This window comes from Salmo salar, chromosome 28 (assembly GCF_965601325.2).
Source record: "Salmo salar chromosome 28, fSalSal1, whole genome shotgun sequence".
In the NCBI taxonomy this organism is placed as follows: Eukaryota; Metazoa; Chordata; class Actinopteri; order Salmoniformes; family Salmonidae; genus Salmo; species Salmo salar.
Window position 1 is genome coordinate 39,485,001 of NC_138318.1, and position 27,199 is coordinate 39,512,199.

At 45.5% G+C, this 27,199-nt stretch overlaps 1 protein-coding gene across 1 annotated transcript in view; it reads left to right on the forward strand.

Moving 5' to 3' along the window:
- The window catches only part of LOC106589947 (cAMP and cAMP-inhibited cGMP 3',5'-cyclic phosphodiesterase 10A), a 97,076-nt gene that overhangs the window by 5,342 nt on the left and 64,535 nt on the right, over positions 1-27,199 (forward strand). Inside the window, exons 2-4 of the mRNA XM_082970594.1 lie at positions 4,174-4,205; positions 23,738-23,858; positions 26,891-26,940. Coding sequence (XP_082826720.1) covers positions 4,174-4,205; positions 23,738-23,858; positions 26,891-26,940 — 203 coding nt within the window. The remainder of the gene's footprint in view (positions 1-4,173; positions 4,206-23,737; positions 23,859-26,890; positions 26,941-27,199) is intronic.

Below are 27,199 nucleotides of genomic sequence, written 5' to 3' on the forward strand. Positions count from 1 at the left end.
TCTTCAATATTTATATACACCATCAAAAATAAATAAATAATTGTAAAATTGTTATTGGTTTAAGCACATACATAAGATGAAACATAAGACTAATAGCAACGAAAATAACATACATTTTTAGTTTAATTAGGCCGATGTTATAGATTTGTGCAGCCATGGCTGCGGCATCCAAATTAAATAAATAAATCGTTATTTTGTTCATAACACAGACAAGACACGCCTACCCGATCAGTAGTGCTGTCCCCAACAAAAAAAAAAACATCTTGGTCAACCAATTGAATGGTCTACATTTACTTGTTTTATCCATAGATAGACACACCCCATGTATTTTAATAAAATCAACTACTGTCTATGTATTGAGCTTGTCTGATGCTTTAAGACAAATGCCTCAAGAGGGTGTCAGAGATCTAGATAGCTAGAATTAAAAAAAAAACTTCACCTGACCGATCTGTTCTCCTCCTGCTCCTGCTGGCTGTCTCAGATTCTCACATTACTCTCCTGAAGTTGCCCGGTAAGATTTGACACGAGGAGTCGGCAACCTTTCTCATGTGGAATGCTAATTTAGCTTACCATTTCTACCGATCTGTGTGCCAGTCATGGTTTTCATATGCACATTTTTCGTGAAACAGTTTAATTTAATTTATAATAACGTCATCATATCTCAAAATCATTGTCATGTAGTTAATCAAAATTCTATCCAAATCTAAATGAAAATAAAACAAACCTAAAAACTAACTTCTATTGCCAACTATGTAAAAATAGCCTACATAAAGCCAGCAAATAAAAACATTGCAGCCTGCAATATCCTGATAAAAATAAATATCCTATAAATCACATTGGCTACACATGGCCTGTCTGCAACCAACTTGAAACATTGCATCAACTATTAACTTGGGTCCAGCCCAAAGGGTCCAGCCCAAAGGGTCCAGCCCAAAAGGGCCAGCCCAAAGCTTGGCCTAGTGAACTTGCAACATTGCTCTCAACCTTTGCCTCTCCCGAGTCTGTTGGGGAGTTGCAGCAATGAGACAAAATCGGAACTACCAATTGGATATCACGAAACTGGGGGGGGGGGACAAGTGATATTTTTAAACAGAGCAAATGCTTTTTTGATCCGTGTTTCATCCCAACTCCACTTTGTTAGGGAGCGTAGAGACTTAACTTCATCATTATACTCAATAATCCTATTTTCAAAAAGCATGTGTGTCTCGGGTTCATATTTCACAACCTGCGCAGGCTTTTGGAGTTGCAATTGCCTATATGCAATAATAATAGGACTACACTGCTGAGTGTTTCTGATCAGTGATTTAGGCTACATTATAGCATGCTAAGTGTTTCTCATCAGTGATTTAGGCTACATTATAGCATGCTAAGTGTTTCTCATCAGTGATTTAGGCTACATTATAGCATGCTAAGTGTTTCTCATCAGTGATGTAGGCTACATTATAGCATGCTAAGTGTTTCTCATAAGTGATTTAGGCTACATTATAGCATGCTAAGTGTTTCTCATCAGTGATAGATGAACACTTGATTTAGGCTACATTATAGCATGCTAAGTGTTTCTCATCAGTGATTTAGGCTACATTATAGCATGCTAAGTGTTTCTCATCAGTGATAGATGAACACTTGATTTAGGCTACATTATAGCATGCTAAGTGTTTCTCATCAGTGATAGATTAACACTTGATTTAGGCTACATTATAGCATGCTAAGTGTTTCTCATCAGTGATAGATTAACACTTGATTTAGGCTACATTATAGCATGCTAAGTGTTTCTGATCAGTGATAGATTAACACTTGATTTAGGCTACATTATAGCCTGCTAAGTGTTTCTCATCAGTGATAGATTAACACTTGATTTAGGCTACATTATAGCATGCTAAGTGTTTCTCATCAGTGATAGATTAACACTTGATTTAGGCTACATTATAGCATGCTAAGTGTTTCTGATCAGTGATAGATTAACACTTGATTTAGGCTACATTATAGCATGCTAAGTGTTTCTCATCAGTGATAGATGAACACTTGATTTAGGCTACATTATAGCATGCTAAGTGTTTCTCATCAGTGATAAATGAACAAACGAATAGATTAGCTATACCACCTCCACTTATTTGCCCAGCCAGAAACCATTTAACCAAATAGCCTATACAGACAGAAATTGAGTGAAACAAAATCACATTGATTGATTATTAAGACCAGACAGTGAATTCACAATCTGTTGGTCATAATAGTATCAATAATATAATAAATATGTATCAAAACGTCCATTAATTATTATTATCAATACACCTAATAATTCACATTTACTGACTATTTTCCTGCTGTAGCAAACTGACTCAAAATAAGGTCCCTCGTGTAGCTCAGTTGGTAAAGCGTGGCGTTTGATACGTCAGGGTTGTGGGTTCGATTTCCATGAGGGGGACCAGTATAAAAATGGACTGTATGCACTCACTACTGTACGTCGCTCTAGATGTGAGCGTCTGCTAAATGACGTAACATTTTAAGATCCTATATAGGTGGAAGATTCTGGTGCTTAAAAAATACTTTTCAATTATGTTGCTATTCTAAACAGCATTGTCTGTCCATAATGTCATTTTCCACATTCAGTATGTTCCCTGCTGTCCCTTCAATGTAAACTCAGCAAAAAAAGAAACATCCTCTCACTGTCTACTGCGTTTATTTTCCGCAAACTTAACATGTGTAAATATTTGTATGAACATAAGATTCAAGATTCAACAACTGAGACATAAACTGAACAAGGTACAGACATGTGACTAACAGAAATGCATTAAGCTGCATTAAGTACTACAGTGCATCTCCTCCTCATGGACTGCACCAGATTTGCCAGTTCTTGCTGTGAGATGTTACCCCACTCTTCCACCAAGGCACCTGAAAGTTTCTGGACATTTCTGGGGGGAATGGCCCTAGCCCTCACCCTCCGATCCAACAGGTCCCAGACGTGCTCAATGGCAGAACACTGATATTCCTGTCTTGCAGGAAATCCCACACAGAACGAGCAGTATGGCTGGTGGCATTGTCATGCTGGAGGGTCATGTCAGGATGAGCCTGCAGGAAGGGTACCACATGAAGGAGGAGGATGTCTTCCCTGTAACACACAGCGTTGAGATTGCCTGCAATGACAACAAACTCAGTCCGATAATGCTGTGACACACCACCCCAGACCATGACGGACCCTCCACCTCCAAATCGATCCCGCTCCAGAGTACAGGTTTCGGTGTAACACTCATTCCTTCGATGATAAATGCGATTCCGACCATCACCCCTGGTGAGACAAAACCGCGACTCGTCAGAAAACAGCACTTTTTGCCAGTCCTATCTGGTCCAGCGACGGTGGGTTTGTGCCCATAGGCAATGTTGTTGCCGGTGATGTCTGGTGAGGACCTACCTTACAACAGGCCTACAAGCCCTCAGTCCAGCCTCTCTCAACCTATTGCGGACAGTCTGAGCACTGATGGAGGGATTGTGCGTTCCTGGTGTAACTCGGGCAGTTGTTGTTGCCATCCTGTACCTGTCCCGCAGGTGTGATGTTCGGATGTACCGATACTGTGCAGGTGTTGTTACACGTGGTCTGCCACTGCGAGGACGATCAGCTGTCCGTCCTGTCTCCCTGTTGCGCTGTCTTAGGCGTCTCACAGTGCGGACATTGCAATTTATTGCCCTGGCCACATCTGCAGTCCTCATGCCTCCTTGCAGCATGCCTAAGGCACGTTCATGCAGATGAGCAGGGACCCTGGGTGTCTTTCGTTCTGTGTTTTTCAGAGTCAGTAGAAAGGCCTCTTTAGTGTCCTAAGTTTTCATAACTGTGACCTTAATTGACATTATTGTTAGCGTCTTAACGACCGTTCCACAGGTGCATGATCATTAATTGTTTATGGTTCATTGAACAAGCACGGGAAACAGTGTTTAAACCCTTTACAGTGAAAATCTGTGAAGTTATTTAGATTTGTACGAATTATCTTTGAAAGACAGGGTCCTGAAAAAGGGACGTTTCTTTTTTTTGTTGCTGAGTTTTGTTGTAATGAGCACATGAACTCTGGAACCATCTCTCCTAGATACCATGTCTCCTAGCTAGTCTCCTTGTTTCCTTTGTCTTGTTTCCTTTGTCTCCTTCTCCACCGCAGTGTAACAGCTTGTTTCACCTTCTTCTTTCAGATGACACGTCATCAGCTAAAGAAGGCAGCAGGGTAAGTGTTACATCCTGTCTGTCTGTGTTTCTATGTCGGTCTATGTGTCTGCGTCTGTCTGTCTCTCTGTCTATGTCTGTGTGTCTGCCTCGGTCTGTCTGTCTGTCTGTCTGTCTGTCTGTCTGTGACTGTTTTAACTTTTTATGTAGCATCCAACTAGACTAATATCCAGATTAAGTGATCTCATTCTATTTAAAGTGCGGTGGTATTGGATTAATAATCCTGTTTAAACAATAAGAACCTTCTCTGTGAAGATTTTAAATAGTTTTGGATCTACTTAGATTAAGACAAAGATGCCTTATTTTAACGTAAAGAAAACGTGTTTTGACTTCCTTTGCTTTGTTTTCAGTTTTTTGGACTTTATTCTTTTTTTGTTGTTAAGAAAATCCCATATACAGTCTGTCTAGAGAGTTGATAAAACATTGATTGAAAGGAACACACTCAATATGGTCTGGAACACAAAAATACACTCAGTTTGGTAAGAACTGCTGTTGATATGAGTGTGAGTGAGTGAGTGAGTGAGTGAGTGAGTGAGTGAGTGAGTGAGTGAGTGAGTGAGTGAGTGAGTGAGTGAGTGAGTGAGTGAGTGAGTGAGTGAGTGAGTGAGTGAGTGAGAGAGTGAGAGAGTCTACATGAACCAGAGCTTAGAGGGTTAGCGAGGGATAGAGAAAATGTTTTTTTTAACTGCAGAGGTGGGAGGGTGCTGCAAGGGGCAAAACAAAACAATTATTGTGTGTCTTTATATGATACGACTTGAGGTATTCATTTAAAAATAACTAGAAGGAAGATTCTAAAATTAACACTAGTTTCCTGCTATCACCAGAGCTTAGAGGGTTAGCGAGTGTCTACATGAACCAGAGCTTAGAGGGTTAGCGAGTGTCTACATGAACCAGAGAGAGAGAGACTATATGAGTGATCATGTCACCAAGTGCTAATAGACGGCACTAAGACGGCACTGGCGTGTATAGGACGGTGTGTGTGACAGTTAGCAGGGTGAGGGAGGACAGGGAATAGAGAAAAAGGGAGAGAGATATTCTTCAACAACGAATTGGCGAGGGCACTAGAACAGTCTGCAGCACCCGGCCTCACCCTACTAAAATCTGATGTCAAATGTCTACTGTTTGCTGATGATCTGGTGCTTCTGTCCCCAACCAAGGAGGGCCTACAGCACCACCTAGATCTTCTGCACAGATTCTGTCAGACCTGGGCCCTAACAGTAAATCTCAGTAAGACAAAAATAATGGTGCTCCAAAAAAGGTTGAGTTGCCAGGACCACAAATACAAAATCCATCTAGACACCGTTGCCCTAGAGCACAAAAAAACTATATATAGTACATTCAGAAAGTATTCAGACCCCTTGACTTTTTCCACATTTTGTTACGTACATTACCCCATAATGACAACGCAAAAACAGGGTTTTCTAAATATTGGCAAATTTATACACTATCGTTAAAAAGTTTGAAGTCACTTAGAAATGTCCTTGTTTTCCATGAAAACATACATGAAATGAGTTGCAAAATGAGTAGGAATTATAGTCAAGACGTTAACAAGGGTAGAAATAATGATTTTTTTTACATTTAAATAATAATTGTGTCCTTCAAACTTTGCTTTCGTCAAAGAATCCTCCATTTGCAGCAATTACAGCCTTGCAGACCTTTGGCATTCTAGGTAATCTGAAGAGATTTCACCCCAATGCTTCCTGAAGCACCTCCCACAAATTGGATTGGCTTGATGGGCACTTCTTACGTACCATACGGTCAAGCTGCTCCCACAACAGCTCAATAGGGTTGAGATCCGGTGACTGTGCTGGCCACTCCATTATAGACAGAATACCAGCTGACTGCTTCTTCCCTAAATAATTCTTGCATAGTTTGGAGCTGTGCTTTGGGTCATTGTCCTGTTGTAGGAGGAAATTGGCTCCAGTTAAGCGCCATCCACAGGGTATGGCATGGCGTTGCAAAATGGAGTGATAGCCTTCCTTCTTCAAGATCCCTTTTACCCTGTACAAATCTCCCACTTTACCACCAAAGCACCCCCAGACCATCACATTGCCTCCACCATGATGACAGATGGCGTCAAGCACTCCTCCAGCATCTTTTCATTTTTTTCTGCGTCTCACGAATGTTCTTCTTTGTGATCCGAACACCTCAAACATAGATTTGTCTGTCCGTAACACTTTTTTCCAATCTTTCTCTGTCCAGTGTCTGTGTTCATTATCCCATCTTAATATTTTATTTTTATTGGCCAGTCTGAGATATGGCTTTTTCTTTGCAACTCTGCCTAGAAGGTCAGCATCCCGGAATCGCCTCTTCACTGTTGACGTTGAGACTGGTGTTTTGCGGGTACTATTTAATGAAGCTGCCAGTTGAGGACTTGTGAGGCGTCTGTTTCTCAATCTAGACACTCTAATGTACTTGTCCTCTTGCTCAGTTGTGCACCGGGGCCTCCCACTCCTCTTTCTATTCTGGTTAGAGACAGTTTGTACTGTTCTGTGAAGGGAGTAGTTCACAGCTTTGTACGAGATCTTCAGTTTCTTGGCAATTTCTCGCATGGAAAAGCCTTAATTGCTCAGAAGAAGAATAGACTGACGAGTTTCAGAAGAAAATGTGTTGTTTCTGGCCATTTTGAGCCTGTAATCGAACCCGCAACTGCTGATTCTCCAGATACTCAACTAGTCTAAAGAAGGCCAGTTTTATTGATTCTTTAGTCAGGACAACAGTTTTCAGCTGTGCTAACATAATTGCAAAAGGGTTTGCTAATGATCAATTAGCGTTTTAAAATGATAAACTTGGATTAGCTAACACAACGTGCCATTGGAACACAGGAGTGATGGTTGCTGATAATGGGCCTCTGTACGACTATGTAGATATTCCATAAAAAATCTGCCGTTTCCAGATACAATAGTCATTTACAACATTAACAATGTCAACACTGTATTTCTGATCAATTTGATGTTATTTTAATGGACAAAAAAATGTGCTTTTCTTTCAAAAGCAAGGACATTTCTAAGTGACCCCAAACTTTTGAATGGTAGTGTATATATATATGATATATGACTATATGAGTGATCATGTCACCAAGTGCTAATAGACGGCACTAAGACGGCACTGGCGTGTATAGGACGGTGTGTGTGACAGTTAGCAGGGTGAGGGAGGGAGCACCCGGCCTCACCCTACTAAAATCTGATGTCAAATGTCTAAAAAAAAATTTGCTTTTCTTTCAAAAGCAAGGACATTTCTAAGTGACCCCAAACTTTTGAATGGTAGTGTATATATATATATATATATATATATATATATATATATATATATATATATATATATATTGTGATGGATCCGGGTGGGTTTGGTCAAGACGTTTACATAGATCAGACACGGACAGAGTATGATTAGCTCCTTTTCAAGGGTGTTTATTACATTTTTTTTTTTTTTTTTTTAAGAACAGGTCCCACCCATGAGAACCTCTCCGGGTCTTCCTGTATCCTGTCGGGTAAACTCAACTCCCTCGGTTTAGCTCGGGTAACCGGATCCAACCACATGGAAGTCACCTCACTTCCCCCAGTCCTCTCCTTGTGTGCTGCCCTTCTGGCACATCTGGTGAGCAATCCGCCCTTGATTACTCACCAGCTCCCAATCAGCCCCAATTAGTTCTGTCCGGAGAGCCCGTCGAGACCTGGCACGTCCAGCAGATGGAGCCACCGCCTCGTGATGTATACTCCGTCTGTTACCAGGCCTCGACGAGTCTCCCGCTGGTGGCTGACCTGCTGTACGCCACTATAAGGAAAATCACATTTACATAAGTATTCATACCCTTTGCTCATTACTTTGTTGAAGCACCTTTGGCAGCGATTACAACCTCGAGTCTTCTTGGGTATGACGCTACAATCTTGGCACACCTGTATTTGGGGAGTTTCTCCTTTTCTTATTTTCTTCTCTGCAGATCCTCTCAAGTTCTGCTGGATGGGGAGCGTCGCTGCACAGCTATTTTCAGGTCTCTCCAGAGATGTTAGATCGGGTTCAAGTCCGGGCTCTGGCTGGGCCACTCAAGGACATTCAGACACTTGTCCCAAAGCCACTCCTGCGTTGTCTTGGCTGTGTGCTTAGGGTCGTTGTCCTGTTGGAAGGTGAACCTTTGCCTCAGTCTGAGGTCCTGAACGCTCTGGAGCAGGTTTTCATCAAGGGATCTCTCTGTACTTTTCTCCATTCATCTTTCTCTCGATCCTGACTAGTCTCTTAGTCCCTGTCACTGAAAGACATCCCCACGGCATGATGCTGCCAACACCATTCTTCACTGTAGGGATGGTGCCTGGTTTCCTCCAGACGTGACGCTTGGCATTCAGGCCAAATAGTTCAATCTTGGTTTCTTCAGACCAGAGAATCTTGTTTCTCATGGTCTGTGAGTCCTTTGGCGCCTTTTGGAAAACTCCAAGCGGGCTGTTGTGCCTTTTACTGAGTGGCTTCCATCTGTCCACTCTACCATAAAGGCCTGATTGGTGGAGTGCTGCAGAGGTTGTTGTCCTTCTTGAAGGTTCTCCCATCTCCACAGAGGAACTCTGGATCTCTGTCAGAGTGACCATCGGGTTCTTGGTCACCTCCCTGACCAAGTCCCTTGTCCCCCGGTTCCAAACTACTTCCATTTAAGAATGATGGAGGCCACTGTGTTATTGGGGACCTTCAATGCTGCAGAAATGTTTTGGTACCCTTCCCCAGATCTGTGCCTTGACACCATCCTGTCTCTGAGCTCTACGGACCATTCCTTCAACCTCATGGCTTGGTTTTTGCTCTGACATGCACTGTCAACTGTGGGACCTTATATAGACAGGTGTGTGTCTTTACAAATCATGTCAAATCAGTTGAATTTACCACAGGTGGACTCCAATGAAGTTGTAGAAACATCTCAAGGATAATCAATGGAAACAGAATGCACCTGAGCTCAATGTTGAGTCTCAAAGCAAATGGTCTGAATACTTATGTAAATAAGTTATTTCTGTTTATTATGTTTAATAACTTTGCAAACATTTCTAAAAACATGTTTTTGCTTTGTCTTTATGGGGTATTGTGTGTAGAATGATGAGGAAATGTTTTTATTTAATCAATTTTAGAATAAGGTTGTACCGTAACAAAATGTGGAATAGTCAAGGGGTCTGAATACTTTCCGAATGCCCTGTACCTCGGCCTAAACATCAGCACCACAGGTGACTTCCACAAAGCTGTGAACGATCTGAGAGACAAGGCAAGAAGGGCATTCTATGTCATCAAAAGGAACATCAAATTCGACACACCAATTAGGATCTAGCTAAACATTGAATCAGTTATAGAACCCATTGTCCTTTATTGTTGTGAGGTCTGGGGTCCGCTCACCAACCAATAATTCACAAAATGGGACAAACATCAAATTGAGACTCTGCATGCAGAATTCAGCAAAAATATCCTCTGTGTAAAATGTAAAACACCAAATAATGCATGCAGAGCAGAATTACGCCGATATCTGGTAATTATCAAAATCCAGAAAAGAGCCGTTAAATTCTACAACCACCTAAAAGGAAGCGATTCCCAAACCTTCCATTACAAAGCCATCACCTACAGAGAGATTAGCCTGGAGAAGAGTCCCCTAAGCAAGCTGGTCCTGGGGCTCTGTTCACAAACACAAACAGACCCCACAGAGTCCCAGGACAGCAACACACATTGGAAAGAATTAACAAAAAAACTGAGCAAACTAGAATGCTATTTGTCCCTAAACAGAGAGACACAGTGGCAGAATACCTGACCACTGAGACTGACCCAAAATGAAGGAAAGATTTGACTATGTACAGACTCATTGAGCATAGCCTTGCTATTGAGAGAGGCTGCCATAGGCAGACCTGGCTCTTAAGAGAAGACAGGCTATGTGCACACTGCCCACAAAATGAGGTGGAAACTGAGCTGCACTTCCTAACCTCCTGCCAAATGTATGACCATATTAAAAGACACATATTTCCCTCAGATTATACAGACCCACAAAGAATTTGAAAACAAATGATAAACACCAATCGATCTATTGGGTGAAATTTCACAGTGTGCCATCACAGCAGCAAGATTTGTGACCTGTTGCAACAAGAAAAGGTCAACCAGTGAAGAACAAACACCATTGTAAATACAACCCATATTTATGTATATTTATTTTCCCTTTTGTACTTTAACTATTTGCACATCATTACAACACTGTATATAGACATAATATGACATTTGAAAAGTCTATTCCTTTGGAACTTCTGTGAGTGTAATGTTTACTGTTCATTTTTTTATTGATATTTCACTTTTGTTTATTTTCTATTTCACTTCTTTTCCCATGCCAATAAAGCCTTTTGTATTGAATTGAATTGATATTTTGAAAGGTTAAGTTAATAAAGCTACCAAGCTTAACTAGGAGAGAACAGACCCGGCATAAACTTCAATGTGCAGCGAGGTGTGAAGTGAGATGTGTGAAAGCCCTTTGAGTCCAACAATGGCAGCAGAGTTTCACAGCCTCCCCCACCTAAATACAGAGGCCTCTTTGGCCTCAGAGGTCATCACAGTACAGTACCCCTTGGTTGGTTGGTTGATGTAAAAACCAAAAAGAGAAGACACGGAAAGAGTACAAAACGATGCTCCTCAATCTACAGATACCTGGCACAGTGCTATATTAACCAGACCATCCCCTGGCATGGCACAGTGCTATATTAACCAGACCATCCCCTGGCACAGTGCTATATTAACCAGACCATCCCCTGGCATGACACAGTGCTATATTAACCAGACCATCCCCTGGCATGGCACAGTGCTATATTAACCAGACCATCCCCTGGCACAGTGCTATATTAACCAGACCATCCCCTGGCATGACACAGTGCTATATTAACCAGACCATCCCCTGGCATGGCACAGTGCTATATTAACCAGACCATCCCCTGGCATGGCACAGTGCTATATTAACCAGACCATCCCCTGGCATGGCACAGTGCTATATTAACCAGACCATCCCCTGGCATGGCACAGTGCTATATTAACCAGACCATCCCCTGGCATGGCACAGTGCTATATTAACCAGACCATCCCCTGGCATGGCACAGTGCTATATTAACCAGACCATCCCCTGGCACAGTGCTATATTAACCAGACCATCCCCTGACACAGTGCTATATTAACCAGACCATCCCCTGGCACAGTGCTATATTAACCAGACCATCCCCTGGCACAGTGCTATATTAACCAGACCATCCCCTGGCATGGCACAGTGCTATATTAACCAGACCATCCCCTGGCATGACACAGTGCTACATTGACCAGACCATCCCCTGGCATGGCACAGTGCTATATTAACCAGACCATCCCCTGGCACAGTGCTATATTAACCAGACCATCCCCTGGCACAGTGCTATATTAACCAGACCATCCCCTGACACAGTGCTATATTAACCAGACCATCCCCTGGCACAGTGCTATATTAACCAGACCATCCCCTGGCACAGTGCTATATTAACCAGACCATCCCCTGGCATGGCACAGTGCTATATTAACCAGACCATCCCCTGGCATGGCACAGTGCTATATTAACCAGACCATCCCCTGGCATGGCACAGTGCTATATTAACCAGACCATCCCCTGGCATGGCACAGTGCTATATTAACCAGACCATCCCCTGGCATGACACAGTGCTATATTAACCAGACCATCCCATGGCACAGTGCTATATTAACCAGACCATCCCCTGGCACAGTGCTATATTAACCAGACCATCCCCTGGCACAGTGCTATATTAACCAGACCATCCCCTGGCACAGTGCTATATTAACCAGACCATCCCCTGGCACAGTGCTATATTAACCAGACCATCCCCTGGCATGACACAGTGCTATATTAACCAGACCATCCCATGGCACAGTGCTATATTAACCAGACCATCCCCTGGCACAGTGCTATATTAACCAGACCATCCCCTGGCACAGTGCTATATTAACCAGACCATCCCCTGGCACAGTGCTATATTAACCAGACCATCCCCTGGCATGACACAGTGCTATATTAACCAGACCATCCCCTGGCATGGCACAGTGCTATATTAACCAGACCATCCCCTGGCATGGCACAGTGCTATATTAACCAGACCATCCCCTGGCACAGTGCTATATTAACCAGACCATCCCCTGACACAGTGCTATATTAACCAGACCATCCCCTGGCACAGTGCTATATTAACCAGACCATCCCCTGGCACAGTGCTATATTAACCAGACCATCCCCTGGCATGGCACAGTGCTATATTAACCAGACCATCCCCTGGCATGACACAGTGCTACATTGACCAGACCATCCCCTGGCATGGCACAGTGCTATATTAACCAGACCATCCCCTGGCACAGTGCTATATTAACCAGACCATCCCCTGGCACAGTGCTATATTAACCAGACCATCCCCTGACACAGTGCTATATTAACCAGACCATCCCCTGGCACAGTGCTATATTAACCAGACCATCCCCTGGCACAGTGCTATATTAACCAGACCATCCCCTGGCATGGCACAGTGCTATATTAACCAGACCATCCCCTGGCATGGCACAGTGCTATATTAACCAGACCATCCCCTGGCATGGCACAGTGCTATATTAACCAGACCATCCCCTGGCATGGCACAGTGCTATATTAACCAGACCATCCCCTGGCATGACACAGTGCTATATTAACCAGACCATCCCATGGCACAGTGCTATATTAACCAGACCATCCCCTGGCATGGCACAGTGCTATATTAACCAGACCATCCCCTGGCACAGTGCTATATTAACCAGACCATCCCCTGGCACAGTGCTATATTAACCAGACCATCCCCTGGCACAGTGCTATATTAACCAGACCATCCCCTGGCATGACACAGTGCTATATTAACCAGACCATCCCATGGCACAGTGCTATATTAACCAGACCATCCCCTGGCACAGTGCTATATTAACCAGACCATCCCCTGGCACAGTGCTATATTAACCAGACCATCCCCTGGCACAGTGCTATATTAACCAGACCCTCCCCTGGCACAGTGCTATATTAACCAGACCATCCCCTGGCACAGTGCTATATTAACCAGACCATCCCATGGCACAGTGCTATATTAACCAGACCATCCCCTGGCACAGTGCTATATTAACCAGACCATCCCCTGGCATGGCACAGTGCTATATTAACCAGACCATCCCCTGGCACAGTGCTATATTAACCAGACCATCCCATGGCACAGTGCTATATTAACCAGACCATCCCCTGGCACAGTGCTATATTAACCAGACCATCCCCTGGCATGGCACAGTGCTATATTAACCAGACCATCCCCTGGCACAGTGCTATATTAACCAGACCATCCCCTGGCACAGTGCTATATTAACCAGACCATCCCCTGACACAGTGCTATATTAACCAGACCCTCCCCTGGCACAGTGCTATATTAACCAGACCATCCCCTGGCACAGTGCTATATTAACCAGACCATCCCCTGGCACAGTGCTATATTAACCAGACCATCCCCTGGCATGACACAGTGCTACATTAACCAGACCATCCCCTGGCATGACACAGTGCTATATTAACCAGACCATCCCCTGGCACAGTGCTATATTAACCTGACCATCCCCTGGCATGGCACAGTGCTATATTAACCAGACCATCCCCTGGCATGGCACAGTGCTATATTAACCAGACCATCCCCTGGCATGGCACAGTGCTATATTAACCAGACCATCCCCTGGCATGGCACAGTGCTATATTAACCAGACCATCCCCTGGCATGGCACAGTGCTATATTAACCAGACCATCCCCTGGCATGACACAGTGCTATATTAACCAGACCATCCCCTGGCATGGCACAGTTCTATATTAACCAGACCATCCCCTGGCACAGTGCTATATTAACCAGACCATCCCCTGGCATGGCACAGTGCTATATTAACCAGACCATCCCCTGGCACAGTGCTATATTAACCAGACCATCCCCTGGAATGACACAGTGCTATATTAACCAGACCATCCCCTGGCATGGCACAGTGCTATATTAACCAGACCATCCCCTGGAATGACACAGTGCTATATTAACCAGACCATCCCCTGGCACAGTGCTATATTAACCAGACCATCCCCTGGCATGGCACAGTGCTATATTAACCAGACCATCCCCTGGCATGGCACAGTGCTATATTAACCAGACCATCCCCTGGCACAGTGCTATATTAACCAGACCATCCCCTGGCACAGTGCTATATTAACCAGACCATCCTCTGGCATGACACAGTGCTATATTAACACAGACCATCCCCTGGCACAGTGCTATATTAACCAGACCATCCCCTGGTATGGCACAGTGCTATATTAACACAGACCATCCCCTGGCATGACACAGTGCTATATTAACACAGACCATCCCCTGGCATGACACAGTGCTATATTAACCAGACCATCCCCTGGCACAGTGCTATATTAACCAGACCATCCCCTGGCATGGCACAGTGCTATATTAACCAGACCATCCCCTGGCACAGTGCTATATTAACCAGACCATCCCCTGGCATGGCACAGTGCTATATTAACCAGACCATCCCCTGGCATGACAGAGTGCTATATTAACCAGACCATCCCCTGGCATGGCACAGTGCTATATTAACCAAACCATCCCCTGGCACAGTGCTATATTAACCAGACCATCCCCTGGCATGGCACAGTGCTATATTAACCAGACCATCCCCTGGCATGGCACAGTGCTATATTAACCAGACCATCCCCTGGCATGGCACAGTGCTATATTAACCAGACCATCCCCTGGAATGGCACAGTGCTATATTAACCAGACCATCCCCTGGCACAGTGCTATATTAACCAGACCATCCCCTGGCATGGCACAGTGCTATATTAACCAGACCCTCCCCTGGCACAGTGCTATATTAACCAGACCATCCCCTGGCATGGCACAGTGCTATATTAACCAGACCATCCCCTGGCACAGTGCTATATTAACCAGACCATCCCCTGGCATGGCACAGTGCTATATTAACCAGACCATCCCCTGGCATGACACAGTGCTATATTAACCAGACCATCCCCTGGCACAGTGCTATATTAACCAGACCATCCCCTGGCACAGTGCTATATTAACCAGACCCTCCCCTGGCACAGTGCTATATTAACCAGACCATCCCCTGGCATGGCACAGTGCTATATTAACCAGACCATCCCCTGGCATGGCACAGTGCTATATTAACCAGACCATCCCCTGGCACAGTGCTATATTAACCAGACCATCCCCTGGCACAGTGCTATATTAACCAGACCATCCCCTGGCACAGTGCTATATTAACCAGACCATCCCCTGGCATGGCACAGTGCTATATTAACCAGACCATCCCCTGGCATGACACAGTGCTATATTAACCAGACCATCCCCTGGCATGACACAGTGCTATATTAACCAGGCCATCCCCTGGCATGGCACAGTGCTATATTAACCAGACCCTCCCCTGGCACAGTGCTATATTAACCAGACCATCCCCTGGCACAGTGCTATATTAACCAGACCATCCCCTGGCACAGCGCTATATTAACCAGACCATCCCCTGGCATGACACAGTGCTATATTAACCAGACCATCCCCTGGCATGACACAGTGCTATATTAACCAGACCATCCCCTGGCACAGTGCTATATTAACCAGACCATCCCCTGGCATGGCACAGTGCTATATTAACCAGACCATCCCCTGGCACAGTGCTATATTAACCAGACCATCCCCTGGCATGACACAGTGCTATATTAACCAGACCATCCCCTGGCATGACACAGTGCTATATTAACCAGACCATCCCCTGGCACAGTGCTATATTAACCAGACCATCCCCTGGCACAGTGCTATATTAACCAGACCATCCCCTGGCACAGTGCTATATTAACCAGACCATCCCCTGGCACAGTGCTATATTAACCAGACCATCCCCTGGCACAGTGCTATATTAACCAGACCATCCCCTGGCACAGTGCTATATTAACCAGACCATCCCCTGGCATGGCACAGTGCTATATTAACCAGACCATCCCCTGGCATGACACAGTGCTATATTAACACAGACCATCCCCTGGCATGGCACAGTGCTATATTAACACAGACCATCCCCTGGCACAGTGCTATATTAACCAGACCATCCCCTGGCATGGCACAGTGCTATATTAACCAGACCATCCCCTGGCACAGTGCTATATTAACACACTACCGCTCTGTTGGGGGGGTGGGGGGGGGGGGGGGTGGTAGTAATGGGGGGAAACTCAGGATACTAGACAACCAGGACTGAGACAGCCAATGTCAACCTGTACTGGGGATGGTCATGCCAGGGGATGGTCTGAAACAGTATTGGTGTACAGGGCAACCCCAAACCATTCAGCTGGACTATCACAGAATCAAAGAGGGTGTACAGCAGGAGAGTCTCTCTCTCCTGGTGACGACTCCCCGAGCCAGAGGGTATCAGACCACACCCCTTTCATAAAAAGCCCCACAGGCAAGCAGCCAATCAGAGGGTCATCCAGCTGGAAGTAAGGCAGGTGGAGCTCGAACAACGTGTCACCATACTCCAGTCAACAGTCCAGCACAACAACACTCCCTCAACCAGACCCAGACAACACCCCCTCAACCAGACCCAGACAACACCCCCTTAACCAGACCCAGACAACAGTCCAGCACAACAACACCCCCTTAACCAGACCCAGACAACAGTCCAGCACAACAACACCCCCTTAACCAGACCCAGACAACAGTCCAGCACAACAACACCCCCTTAACCAGACCCAGACAACAGTCCAGCACAACAACACCCCCTTAACCAGACCCAGACAACAGTCCAGCACAACAACACCCCCTTAACCAGACCCAGACAACAGTCCAGCACAACAACACTCCCTCAACCAGACCCAGACAACAGTCCAGCACAACAACACCCCTCAACCAGACACAGACAACACCCCCTCAACCAGACCCAGACAACAGTCCAGCACAACAACACCCCCTTAACCAGACCCAGACAACAGTCCAGCACAACAACACCCCCTTAACCAGACCCAGACAACAGTCCAGCACAACAACACCCCCTTAACCAGACCCAGACAACAGTCCAGCACAACAACACCCCCTCAACCAGACCCAGACAACAGTCCAGCACAACAACACCCCCTCAACCAGACCCAGACAACAGTCCAGCACAACAACACTCCCTCAACCAGACCCAGACAACACCCCCTTAACCAGACCCAGACAACAGTCCAGCACAACAACACCCCTCAACCAGACACAGACAACACCCCTCAACCAGACACAGACAACACTCCCTCAACCAGACCCAGACAACACCCCCTTAACCAGACCCAGACAACAGTCCAGCACAACAACACCCCCTTAACCAGACCCAGACAACAGTCCAGCACAACAACACCCCTTAACCAGACCCAGACAACAGTCCAGCACAACAACACCCCCTTAACCAGACCCAGACAACAGTCCAGCACAACAACACCCCCTCAACCAGACCCAGACAACAGTCCAGCACAACAACACCCCCTTAACCAGACCCAGACAACAGTCCAGCACAACAACACCCCTCAACCAGACACAGACAACACCCCCTCAACCAGACCCAGTCAACAGTCCAGCACAACAACACTCCCTCAACCAGACCCAGACAACACCCCCTCAACCAGACCCAGACAACAGTCCAGCACAACAACACTCCCTCAACCAGACCCAGACAACACCCCCTTAACCAGACCCAGACAACAGTCCAGCACAACAACACCCCCTCAACCAGACCCAGACAACAGTCCAGCACAACAACACTCCCTCAACCAGACCCAGACAACACCCCCTCAACCAGACCCAGACAACAGTCCAGCACAACAACACCCCCTTAACCAGACCCAGAGAGCTGGAGGGGGAGTGAGACATGCTTGCATTCTGGACTCTTGCGTCAACAGGAGAAAGACGAGGAGCAGAAAGAGGCCCAGAGGCAGGAGAAGATGAGAGGCCACCCCAGCAGAGAAGCTAGCAGAACAACCCCATGAGAGAACTGGCCACCCCAGCAGAGAAGCTAGCAGAACAACCCCATGAGAGAGCTGGCCACCCCAGCAGAGAAGCTAGCAGAACAACCCCATGAGAGAGCTGGCCACCCCAGCAGAGAAGCTAGCAGAACAACCCCATGAGAGAGCTGGCCACCCCAGCAGAGAAGCTAGCAGAACAACCCCATGAGACAGCTGGCCACCCCAGCAGAGAAGCTAGCAGAACAACCCCATGAGAGAGCTGGCCACCCCAGCAGAGAAGCTAGCAGAACAACCCCATGAGAGAGCGGGCCACCCCAGCAGAGAAGCTAGCAGAACAACCCCATGAGAGAGCTGGCCACCCCAGCAGAGAAGCTAGCAGAACAACCCCATGAGAGAGCGGGCCACCCCAGCAGAGAAGCTAGCAGAACAACCCCATGAGAGAGCTGGCCACCCCAGCAGAGAAGCTAGCAGAACAACCCCATGAGAGAGCGGGCCACCCCAGCAGAGAAGCTAGCAGAACAACCCCATGAGAGAGCTGGCCACCCCAGCAGAGAAGCTAGCAGAACATCCCATGACCCTGACCACAGCCTCAACATCACCCCAGCCCCTCCTAGAACCCATCCTGTCAAACCCGACCCACACCCACTGAAGACACAAAAAAAAGCCACAGATTGTACTCCTTATGTACTCAAACAGGAAATACATACAAGAAAATGCATTGTTCCCCAAACACACAGTGGCTAAACTCTGGTGTCTCGCAAACACACAGTGGCTAAACTCTGCTGTCCAAACACACAGAGGCTAAACTCTGGTGTCCAAACACACAGAGGCTAAACTCTGGTGTCCAAACACACAGTGGCTAAACTCTGGTGTCCAAACAAACACACAGTGGCTAAACTCTAGTGTCCAAACACACAGTGGCTAAACTCTGGTGTCCAAACACACAGTGGCTAAACTCTGGTGTCCAAACACACAGTGGCTAAACTCTGGTGTCTAAACACACAGTGGCTAAACTCTGGTGTCCAAACACACAGTGGCTAAACTCTTGTGCCCAAACACACAGTGGCTAAACTCTGGTGCCCAAACACACAGTGGCTAAACTCTGGTGCCCAAACACACAGTGGCTAAACTCTGGTGCCCAAACACACAGTGGCTAAACTCTGGTGTCCAAACACACAGTGGCTAAACTCTGGTGTCCAAACACACAGTGGCTAAACTCTGGTGTCTCGCAAACACACAGTGGCTAAACTCTGGTGTCTCGCAAACACACAGTGGCTAAACTCTGGTGTCCAAACACACAGTGGCTAAACTCTGGTGTCTCGCAAACACACAGTGGCTAAACTCTGGTGTCCAAACACACAGTGGCTAAACTCTGGTGTCCAAACACAGTGGCTAAACTCTGGTGCACCAAGACCTGCTCTCTGAGGACCAACTAGGGTCACCTAGCCACATAATAATACACACAGGCACAAATGACCTGAGGCCACAGCACTCAAGGGAGTGACTGAAAAAGCTTCTTCCATTTTCCCCAACTCACAAGTGGGGAAATGTCTACTCTGATTGCACAAAAATATTTCCACCCTGCTATGACACAGTGGGTAAACGTAAGCATTTCCATTGACTGTGTCTCAAAACCTAATGTCTACCTGGCCCACCACTCCACCCTGGACTTGAACAGCCTTTATGACCAGGTCCACCTCTACAAGGCCGCAGTCCCCACCTTCGCCAGCATCCCTAAAGGACATCACCCTCAACCGCATACCCAACACATTACACAGGAGCAACAGAGCAACGGACACACAGCCCAGACCTTCGTGACCTGCGTAACATACACCAAACCTGGAGGTGACAGCATTCCCTCCCCCATATGCCACCCTCGACACAACAACTCCTGAAGCTCAGTCTGTACATAGTCAATGGTAGACTTCAAGAGGACTTCATTGGTAGGTACTGCTCATCCCTTGGCAGCAGCTTTTTAAAAATGTAACAAGTCAGTTAGAACACATTCTTATTTACAATGACAGCCTACCCCGGCTAAACCCTGACAACGCTGGGCCAATTGTGCGCCGCCCTATGGGACTCCCAATCAGCCTGGATTCAAGCCAGGGACTGTAGTGGCACCTCTTGCACTGAGATGCAGTGTCTTAAACCGCTGCGCCACCCGGGAAGCCACAGACCTAAACCCAGAGTCTCTCAGAGCATTCACAGTCAGCCCACTGACACCCTTATCAAACCATAGCCAAATCACAGCCTACTTAAACAGAGCAATACCCAACCATGAGGAATCAAAGCCCAACAAACTGCACGCTATTAAGAAACGCTATAGATGGAAGGAAGATTGTGAAGAAAGCTACCTAAGAACATTGTCCAAAAAACAAATCCAATCCCTCCTAGACAACTACCTGGACAAAATGTTTCCCTGTAATAGTGAAGGTGTAAACTTAGCAGTAGAAAGCCTGGACAGTATATCAGCTAACATATCATATGTAAAAAAAACAAATGTCAAATTGGCTTCTTACCAAAATATCATACAACAGACCACGTATTCACTCTGCACACCCTGACTGGTGACTGAGCTCCTATATTCTGCCCGGTTACTGGATACGGATGAAACAACTTTCTGAGGGCTTTTGACAGCCAATGGAAGCCTTAGGAAGTGCAACGTTACCCCACCGACAGTGTAGTTTCGAAAGGCATTCAAAAGAAGAACTACAATTCTCAGACCTTCCATTTCCTGGTTGAAATTTTCTCTGGTTTTTGCCTGCCATATGAGTTATGTTATACTCACAGACACCATTCAAACAGTTTTAGAAACTTCAGAGTGTTGTCTATGCAAATCTACTAATAATATGCATATCCTACGTTCTGAGCCCGAGTAGTAGGCCGTTTAATTTGGGCACATTTTTCATCCAAACTACTCAATACTGCCCCCGGTCCCAGAACGGTTATTGACAAACAAACAAAACGAAACCAAAGCAAAGTCTTCTCATGGTTTGTTGATTTAAAAAAAGCTTTTGACTAAATTTGGCACGAGGGCCTGCTGTATAAACTGATGGAAAGCGGTGTTGGTGGGGAAAACCTACGATATTATAAAATAAATGTTTGCCAACATAAGTGTACGTTCAAAATTGGCAATAAACACTCCGATTTCTTCCCTCAGGGCTGAGGGGTGAGACAGGGATGCAGCTTGAGCCCCACCCTCTTCAAGATTTATATTAATGACTAGAACATTCTGCAGCACCCGGCCTCACCCATCTAGATTCTGAAATTAAATGTCTACTTTTTGCTGATGATCTGGTGCTTTTGTCCCCAACCAAGGAGATGCTACAACAGCACCTAGATCTTCTGTACATATTCTGTCAGACTTGGGTTCAGTAAGACAAAAATAATTGTGTTCCAAAAAAGGTTCAGATGCCAGGACACTGTTGCCCTAGAGCACACAAAGAATTACAAAGTGGAAGACCTCAGCCTAAACATCAGCACCACATGTAACTTCCACAAGGCTGTGAACAATCTAAGAAACAAGACAAAAAAGGCTTGCTACGCCATCAGAAGGAACATAAAATTTGACATCCCGATGAGGATCTGGCAAAAAGATACTCAGTTACCCATTGCCTTTTATGGTTGTGAGGTTTGGGGTCCACTCACCAACCAAGAATTCCCAAGATGGGACAAACACCAAAGCGTGACTCTGCATGCAGAATTCTGCCAAAAAATATCCTCATCATACAAAGAAAACCCCAAAAATAATGCATACAGAGCAGAATTAGGACTATACCCACTAATTGTCAAAATCCAGAAAATAGCTGTTAAATTCCACAACCACCTAAAGGAAAGCTAAGCCCAAACCTTCCACCACAAAGCCCTAACCTGTAAGGACATGAACCTAGAAAAGAGTCCCCTTCAGCCAGCTGGTTCTGGCTCTTTGTTCACAAATACAAACAGTCCACAGAGGCCCCAGGACAACAACAACAATTAGACCCAACCAAATTATGAGAAATTCAATTCTACCTTGCCCTTAACAGAATGTAAACAGTAGCAGAATACATCAGGTACTGTGAGTGACCCAAAACTAAGAAAAGCCTTGACTATTTACAGCCGTAGGCAGGTCTGGCTCTCAAGAGAAGACAGGATATGTGGCCATGGCCCACAACATGAGGTGGAAACTGAGCTACACTTCCTAACCTCCTGCCAAATGTATGACCATATTAGAGACACATATTCCGCTCAAATTACACAAACCCACAAAGAATTCAAACAAAATGTTGACAAACTCCCGTATCTGTTAGGCGAAACACAGCAGTGTGCAATCTCAGCCGCAGAATTTGTGACCTGCTGCCACAAGAAAAGGTGGGTCAGAAACACACAGTGGGTCAGAAACACCAATGTAAATATATCTTATACTTGCCTGTCTATTTATTTCCCCTCATCATTCATACATTCTACTAGTTGCACATTGTCACAACACTGTACATAGCTGATGTAACAGTTTAAATGTTACACTACATTTACTGCTAATAATATAGTATTTTAAAAGTTGTTATTCTCTTCACTTTTTGTGTGTGTAACGATTGTGTCTGATTGTCTTTGTCAATGTAAACACTTTTCCAATGCTAGGCCAGAAAAGAAGCGGCAGAGGATAGAGAGGGAAGTGAGAGAGGAATAGAGAGAATTGTCCTGTTCTGACCACTCTCTCTCTCTCTCCTCTCTCTCTCTCTCTCTCTCTCTCTCCTCTCTCTCTCTCTCCTCTCTCTCTCTCTCTCTCTCCTCTCTCTCTCTCTCTCTCTCTCTCTCTCTCCTCTCTCTCTCTCTCTCTCCAGGCACATAAATAGACAGGGCTATCGATCTGTTCTTTCTGGCCCTGTGAAGGAGAGAGGGAGGCCTGGGCCTGTTATGTAACACTGTATAAAGATGTACAGCTGCTCCTCATTCAGCTGGGCAGTCAGGCGAGAGAGATTGAGAGAGAGAGAGATGGAGAGGCAAAAATGGAGAGAGAGTGGAGAGAGAGATGGAGAGAGGGAGGGAGAAAGGTAGAGAGAGAGATGGAGGGAGGGAGGGAGGGAGAGAGGTGGAGAGAGAGATGGAGAGAGGGAGTGTTCTAATCAGGGCTGAGTGAGGACTGATGATGCCTTTTAATGAAGCAATAAATTAATAAATTAATTTGTTTCTATGGAACCAAGGAATCCCTGGAAAACAGCAGAGATTGTTACTGATTGGACTATACTGGCTAAATTAATTAATTAATTACATTCTATGGAACATAGGAATCCCTGAAAAACAACAGCAATTGTTACTGATTGGACTATACTGGCTAAATTAATGAATGAATTAAATAATGAAGGAGAAAATCCCAATTAATTATATTGAAAAATGTAATGCAATGGATTACAATCACAGTCAACGTGTGCAGTCGGCAGTTGCATGGTGTGTGTGTAACGTTTGTGTCTCCGGTGTCTAGCAGTACCAGGACAGTAACATGCAGAAGGTGGTGCATGACCTCACCAGTTGTCTGGAACAGCGTCTGGACACTGAGGGAGACACAAAGCTGCTGCTCTATGACCTGTGTACCATCATCAAAACAGGTGGGTAACACACACGTACACACACACACACACACACGTACAAACACACACACACACACGTACAAACACACACACACACACACACACACACACACACACACACACACACACACACACACACACACACACACACACACGTACAAACACACACACACACACACACACACACACACACACACGTACACACACACGTGCAAACACACACACACACACACACACACACACACGTACAAACACACACACACACACACACACACACACACACACACACACACGTACACACACACACACACACACGTACAAACACACACACACACACACACACGTACAAACACACACACACACACACACACACACACACACACACACACACGCATTCACACATAGCACACACATACATTCACACACACAAACACACATATATTCACACATAGTACACACATACATTCACACAAACACACACATACATTCACACACACACACACACTCACACACACTCACACACACACACACACACACACACACACACACACACACACACACACACACACACACACACACACACACACACACACACACACACACACACACACACACACAACGGGTGGGTATACCCCTCGTTGTAGCCAGCAGGGTAATCTGCCTTATCATATCCTCGCTTCACTACTTCATGACACCTCATACTGAAGACAGTTTAGCCTGGTCCCAGATCTGTTTGTTATCTTGCCAACTCCAATGGTCCATTTTTGGTCACGTTTGGCATGGCAACAGCCTTAGGAGTTTGCTATACAGCACAAACAGATCTGGGACCAGGCTAAGCTGACACTAACCATACCATAGAAATACAATGTATAGAATGGGCGTCCCCATTCAAGTCATTTGTGGCATAATGGGTGGACTGGCGGCCATTACCCATTGAAGATAACAAAGGTTAAGACAACGGGATTCTAATATTCCATAATACTTTGCAACGGCGCTGGTCCCAGATTTGTGACGTTGTTGTCTCAGTTTGTATATTTTCAACCTAAAGCAGGAAGTAAAAGCAGGAAGTAAAAGCAGGAAGCCTAGCCTACCGGTTAAGAGAGTGTTAGGCCAGTAACCTAAAAGGTTGCTTGTTCAAATTCCCGAGCTGAAATTCCTTTCCCGAACTGTAATATCTTATGTTTCACCGAGTCGTGGGTTAACGACGACATTAAGAACATACAGCTGGCTGATTATACACTCTATCGGCAGGACAGAACAGCAGCCTCTGGTAAGACACGGGGCGGGGGCCTATGCATTTATGTAAACAACAGCTGGTGCACAATATCTAAAGAAGTCTCAAGGTTTTGCTCACTGAGGTAGAGTATCTCATGATAAGCTGTAGACCACACTATCTACCAAGAGAGTTTTCATCAGTTTGCTGGCACTAAGACCGATGCTGGAACTAAGACCGTACTCAATGAGCTGTATACCGCCATAAGCAAACAGGAAACCGCTCATCCAGAGGCGGCGCTCCTAGTGGCCGTGGACTTTAATGCAGGGAAACTTAAATCAGTTTTACCTTTCTAATTTCTATCAGTATGAAAATAATTCTACACCACCTTTACTCCACACACAGAGATGCTTACAAAGCTCTCCTTCACCCTCCATTTGGTAAATCCGACCACAACTCTATCCTCCTGATTCCTGCTTACAAGTAAAAATTAAAGCAGGAAGCACCAGTGACTCGGTCTATAAAAATGAAGCAGATCCTAAACTACAGGACTGTTTTGCTAGCACACACTGGAATATGTTCCGGGATTCTTCCGATGGCATTGAGGAGTACACCACATCAGTCACTGACTTTATCCATAAGTGCATCGAGGATGTCGTCCCCACAGTGACTTGTACGTACATTCCCCAACCATAAGCCATGGATTACAGGCAACATCCGCACTGAGCTAAAGGGTAGAGCTGTCGCTGTTCACGGAGAAGGGACTCTAACCCGGATACTTATAAGAAATAGAAGCTGTTTTTCAGTCTCTAGGTCATTTCTGGTCACATTTTACAGCATCCATAGGAGTTGGCTAGACAGCACAAAGGCTAAGCTGACACTAACCATACTGTATGTTATATCATTAACAGCCTGCTCCCGTAGCCGGCCATTCAATCTCTCTTCAGTCCCTCCCCATACCATTTGCCATGGTTTGGTTGATGACCCATATTTCACGTAGCTTAGAAGTCTACTGGGACCATGGTGCATCATGATGCTGTGTCTAGTGTCCCTGTCTGTGGCAGAGCTCTGTGTGTGTGTGGTGTGTGTGTGTGTGTGTGTGTGTGTGTGTGTGTGTGTGTGTGTGTGTGTGTGTGTGTGTGTGTGTGTGTGTGTGTGTGTGTGTGTGTGTGTGTGTGTGTGTGTGTGTGTCTGTGTGTGTCTGTGTGTGTTTTGTGTTCTGTGTGTGTGTGTTCTGTGTGTGTGTTCTGTGTTTCTGTGTGTGTGTGTTTTGTGTGTGTGTTCTGTTTTTCTGAGTGTGTGTTTTGTGTGTGTGTGTGTGTGTGTGTGTGTGTGTGTCGTGTGTGTGTGTGTGTGTGTGTGTGTGTGTGTGTCTGTGTGTGTTTTGTGTTCTGTGTGTGTGTGTTCTGTGTGTGTGTTCTGTGTGTGTGTTCTGTTTTTGTGTGTGTGTGTGTGTGTGTGTGTGTGTGTGTGTGTGTGTGTGTGTGTGTGTGTGTGTGTGTGTGTGTGTGTGTGTGTGTGTGTGTGTGTGTGTGTGTGTGTGTGGACGGGCGTGCATACGTGCTGGTAGAAGACTGTGACATTGCCGCAGTGCCCTGATGAAGCGTGAGAGGATTGGATGTGACAGGCTGTGCTCGCCCTGCGCTCCACCACGTAACACACACCAGTCACACATGCTCGCATGCACACACACACACACACACACACACACACACACACACACACACACACACACACACACACACACACGCACACACACACACAGCAGATACTGTACACCACACCATCTGTGTAACTACAGATGGTAACTTTTCTCTTATCTCTTGTCTTTAATCAGCCACAAAAGCAGATGGATTTGCCCTTTATTTCATGGGAGAATGTAACAATGTAAGTGAACCACATACAATATATTCTGGAGATGAGCACAGATCAGCTACTCTGAGCTCCACTGATATAGTCTATAGTGAGTGATGAGTGTTAAAGCCCCAATCCTTAATTAATGAAGAATTTACAATGTACTATATACAGTGCCTTGCAAAAGTATTCATCCCCCTTGGTATTTTTTCCTATTTTGTTGCATTACAACCTGTAATTTAAATGGATTTTTATTTGGATTTCATGTAATGGACCGACACAAAATAGTCCA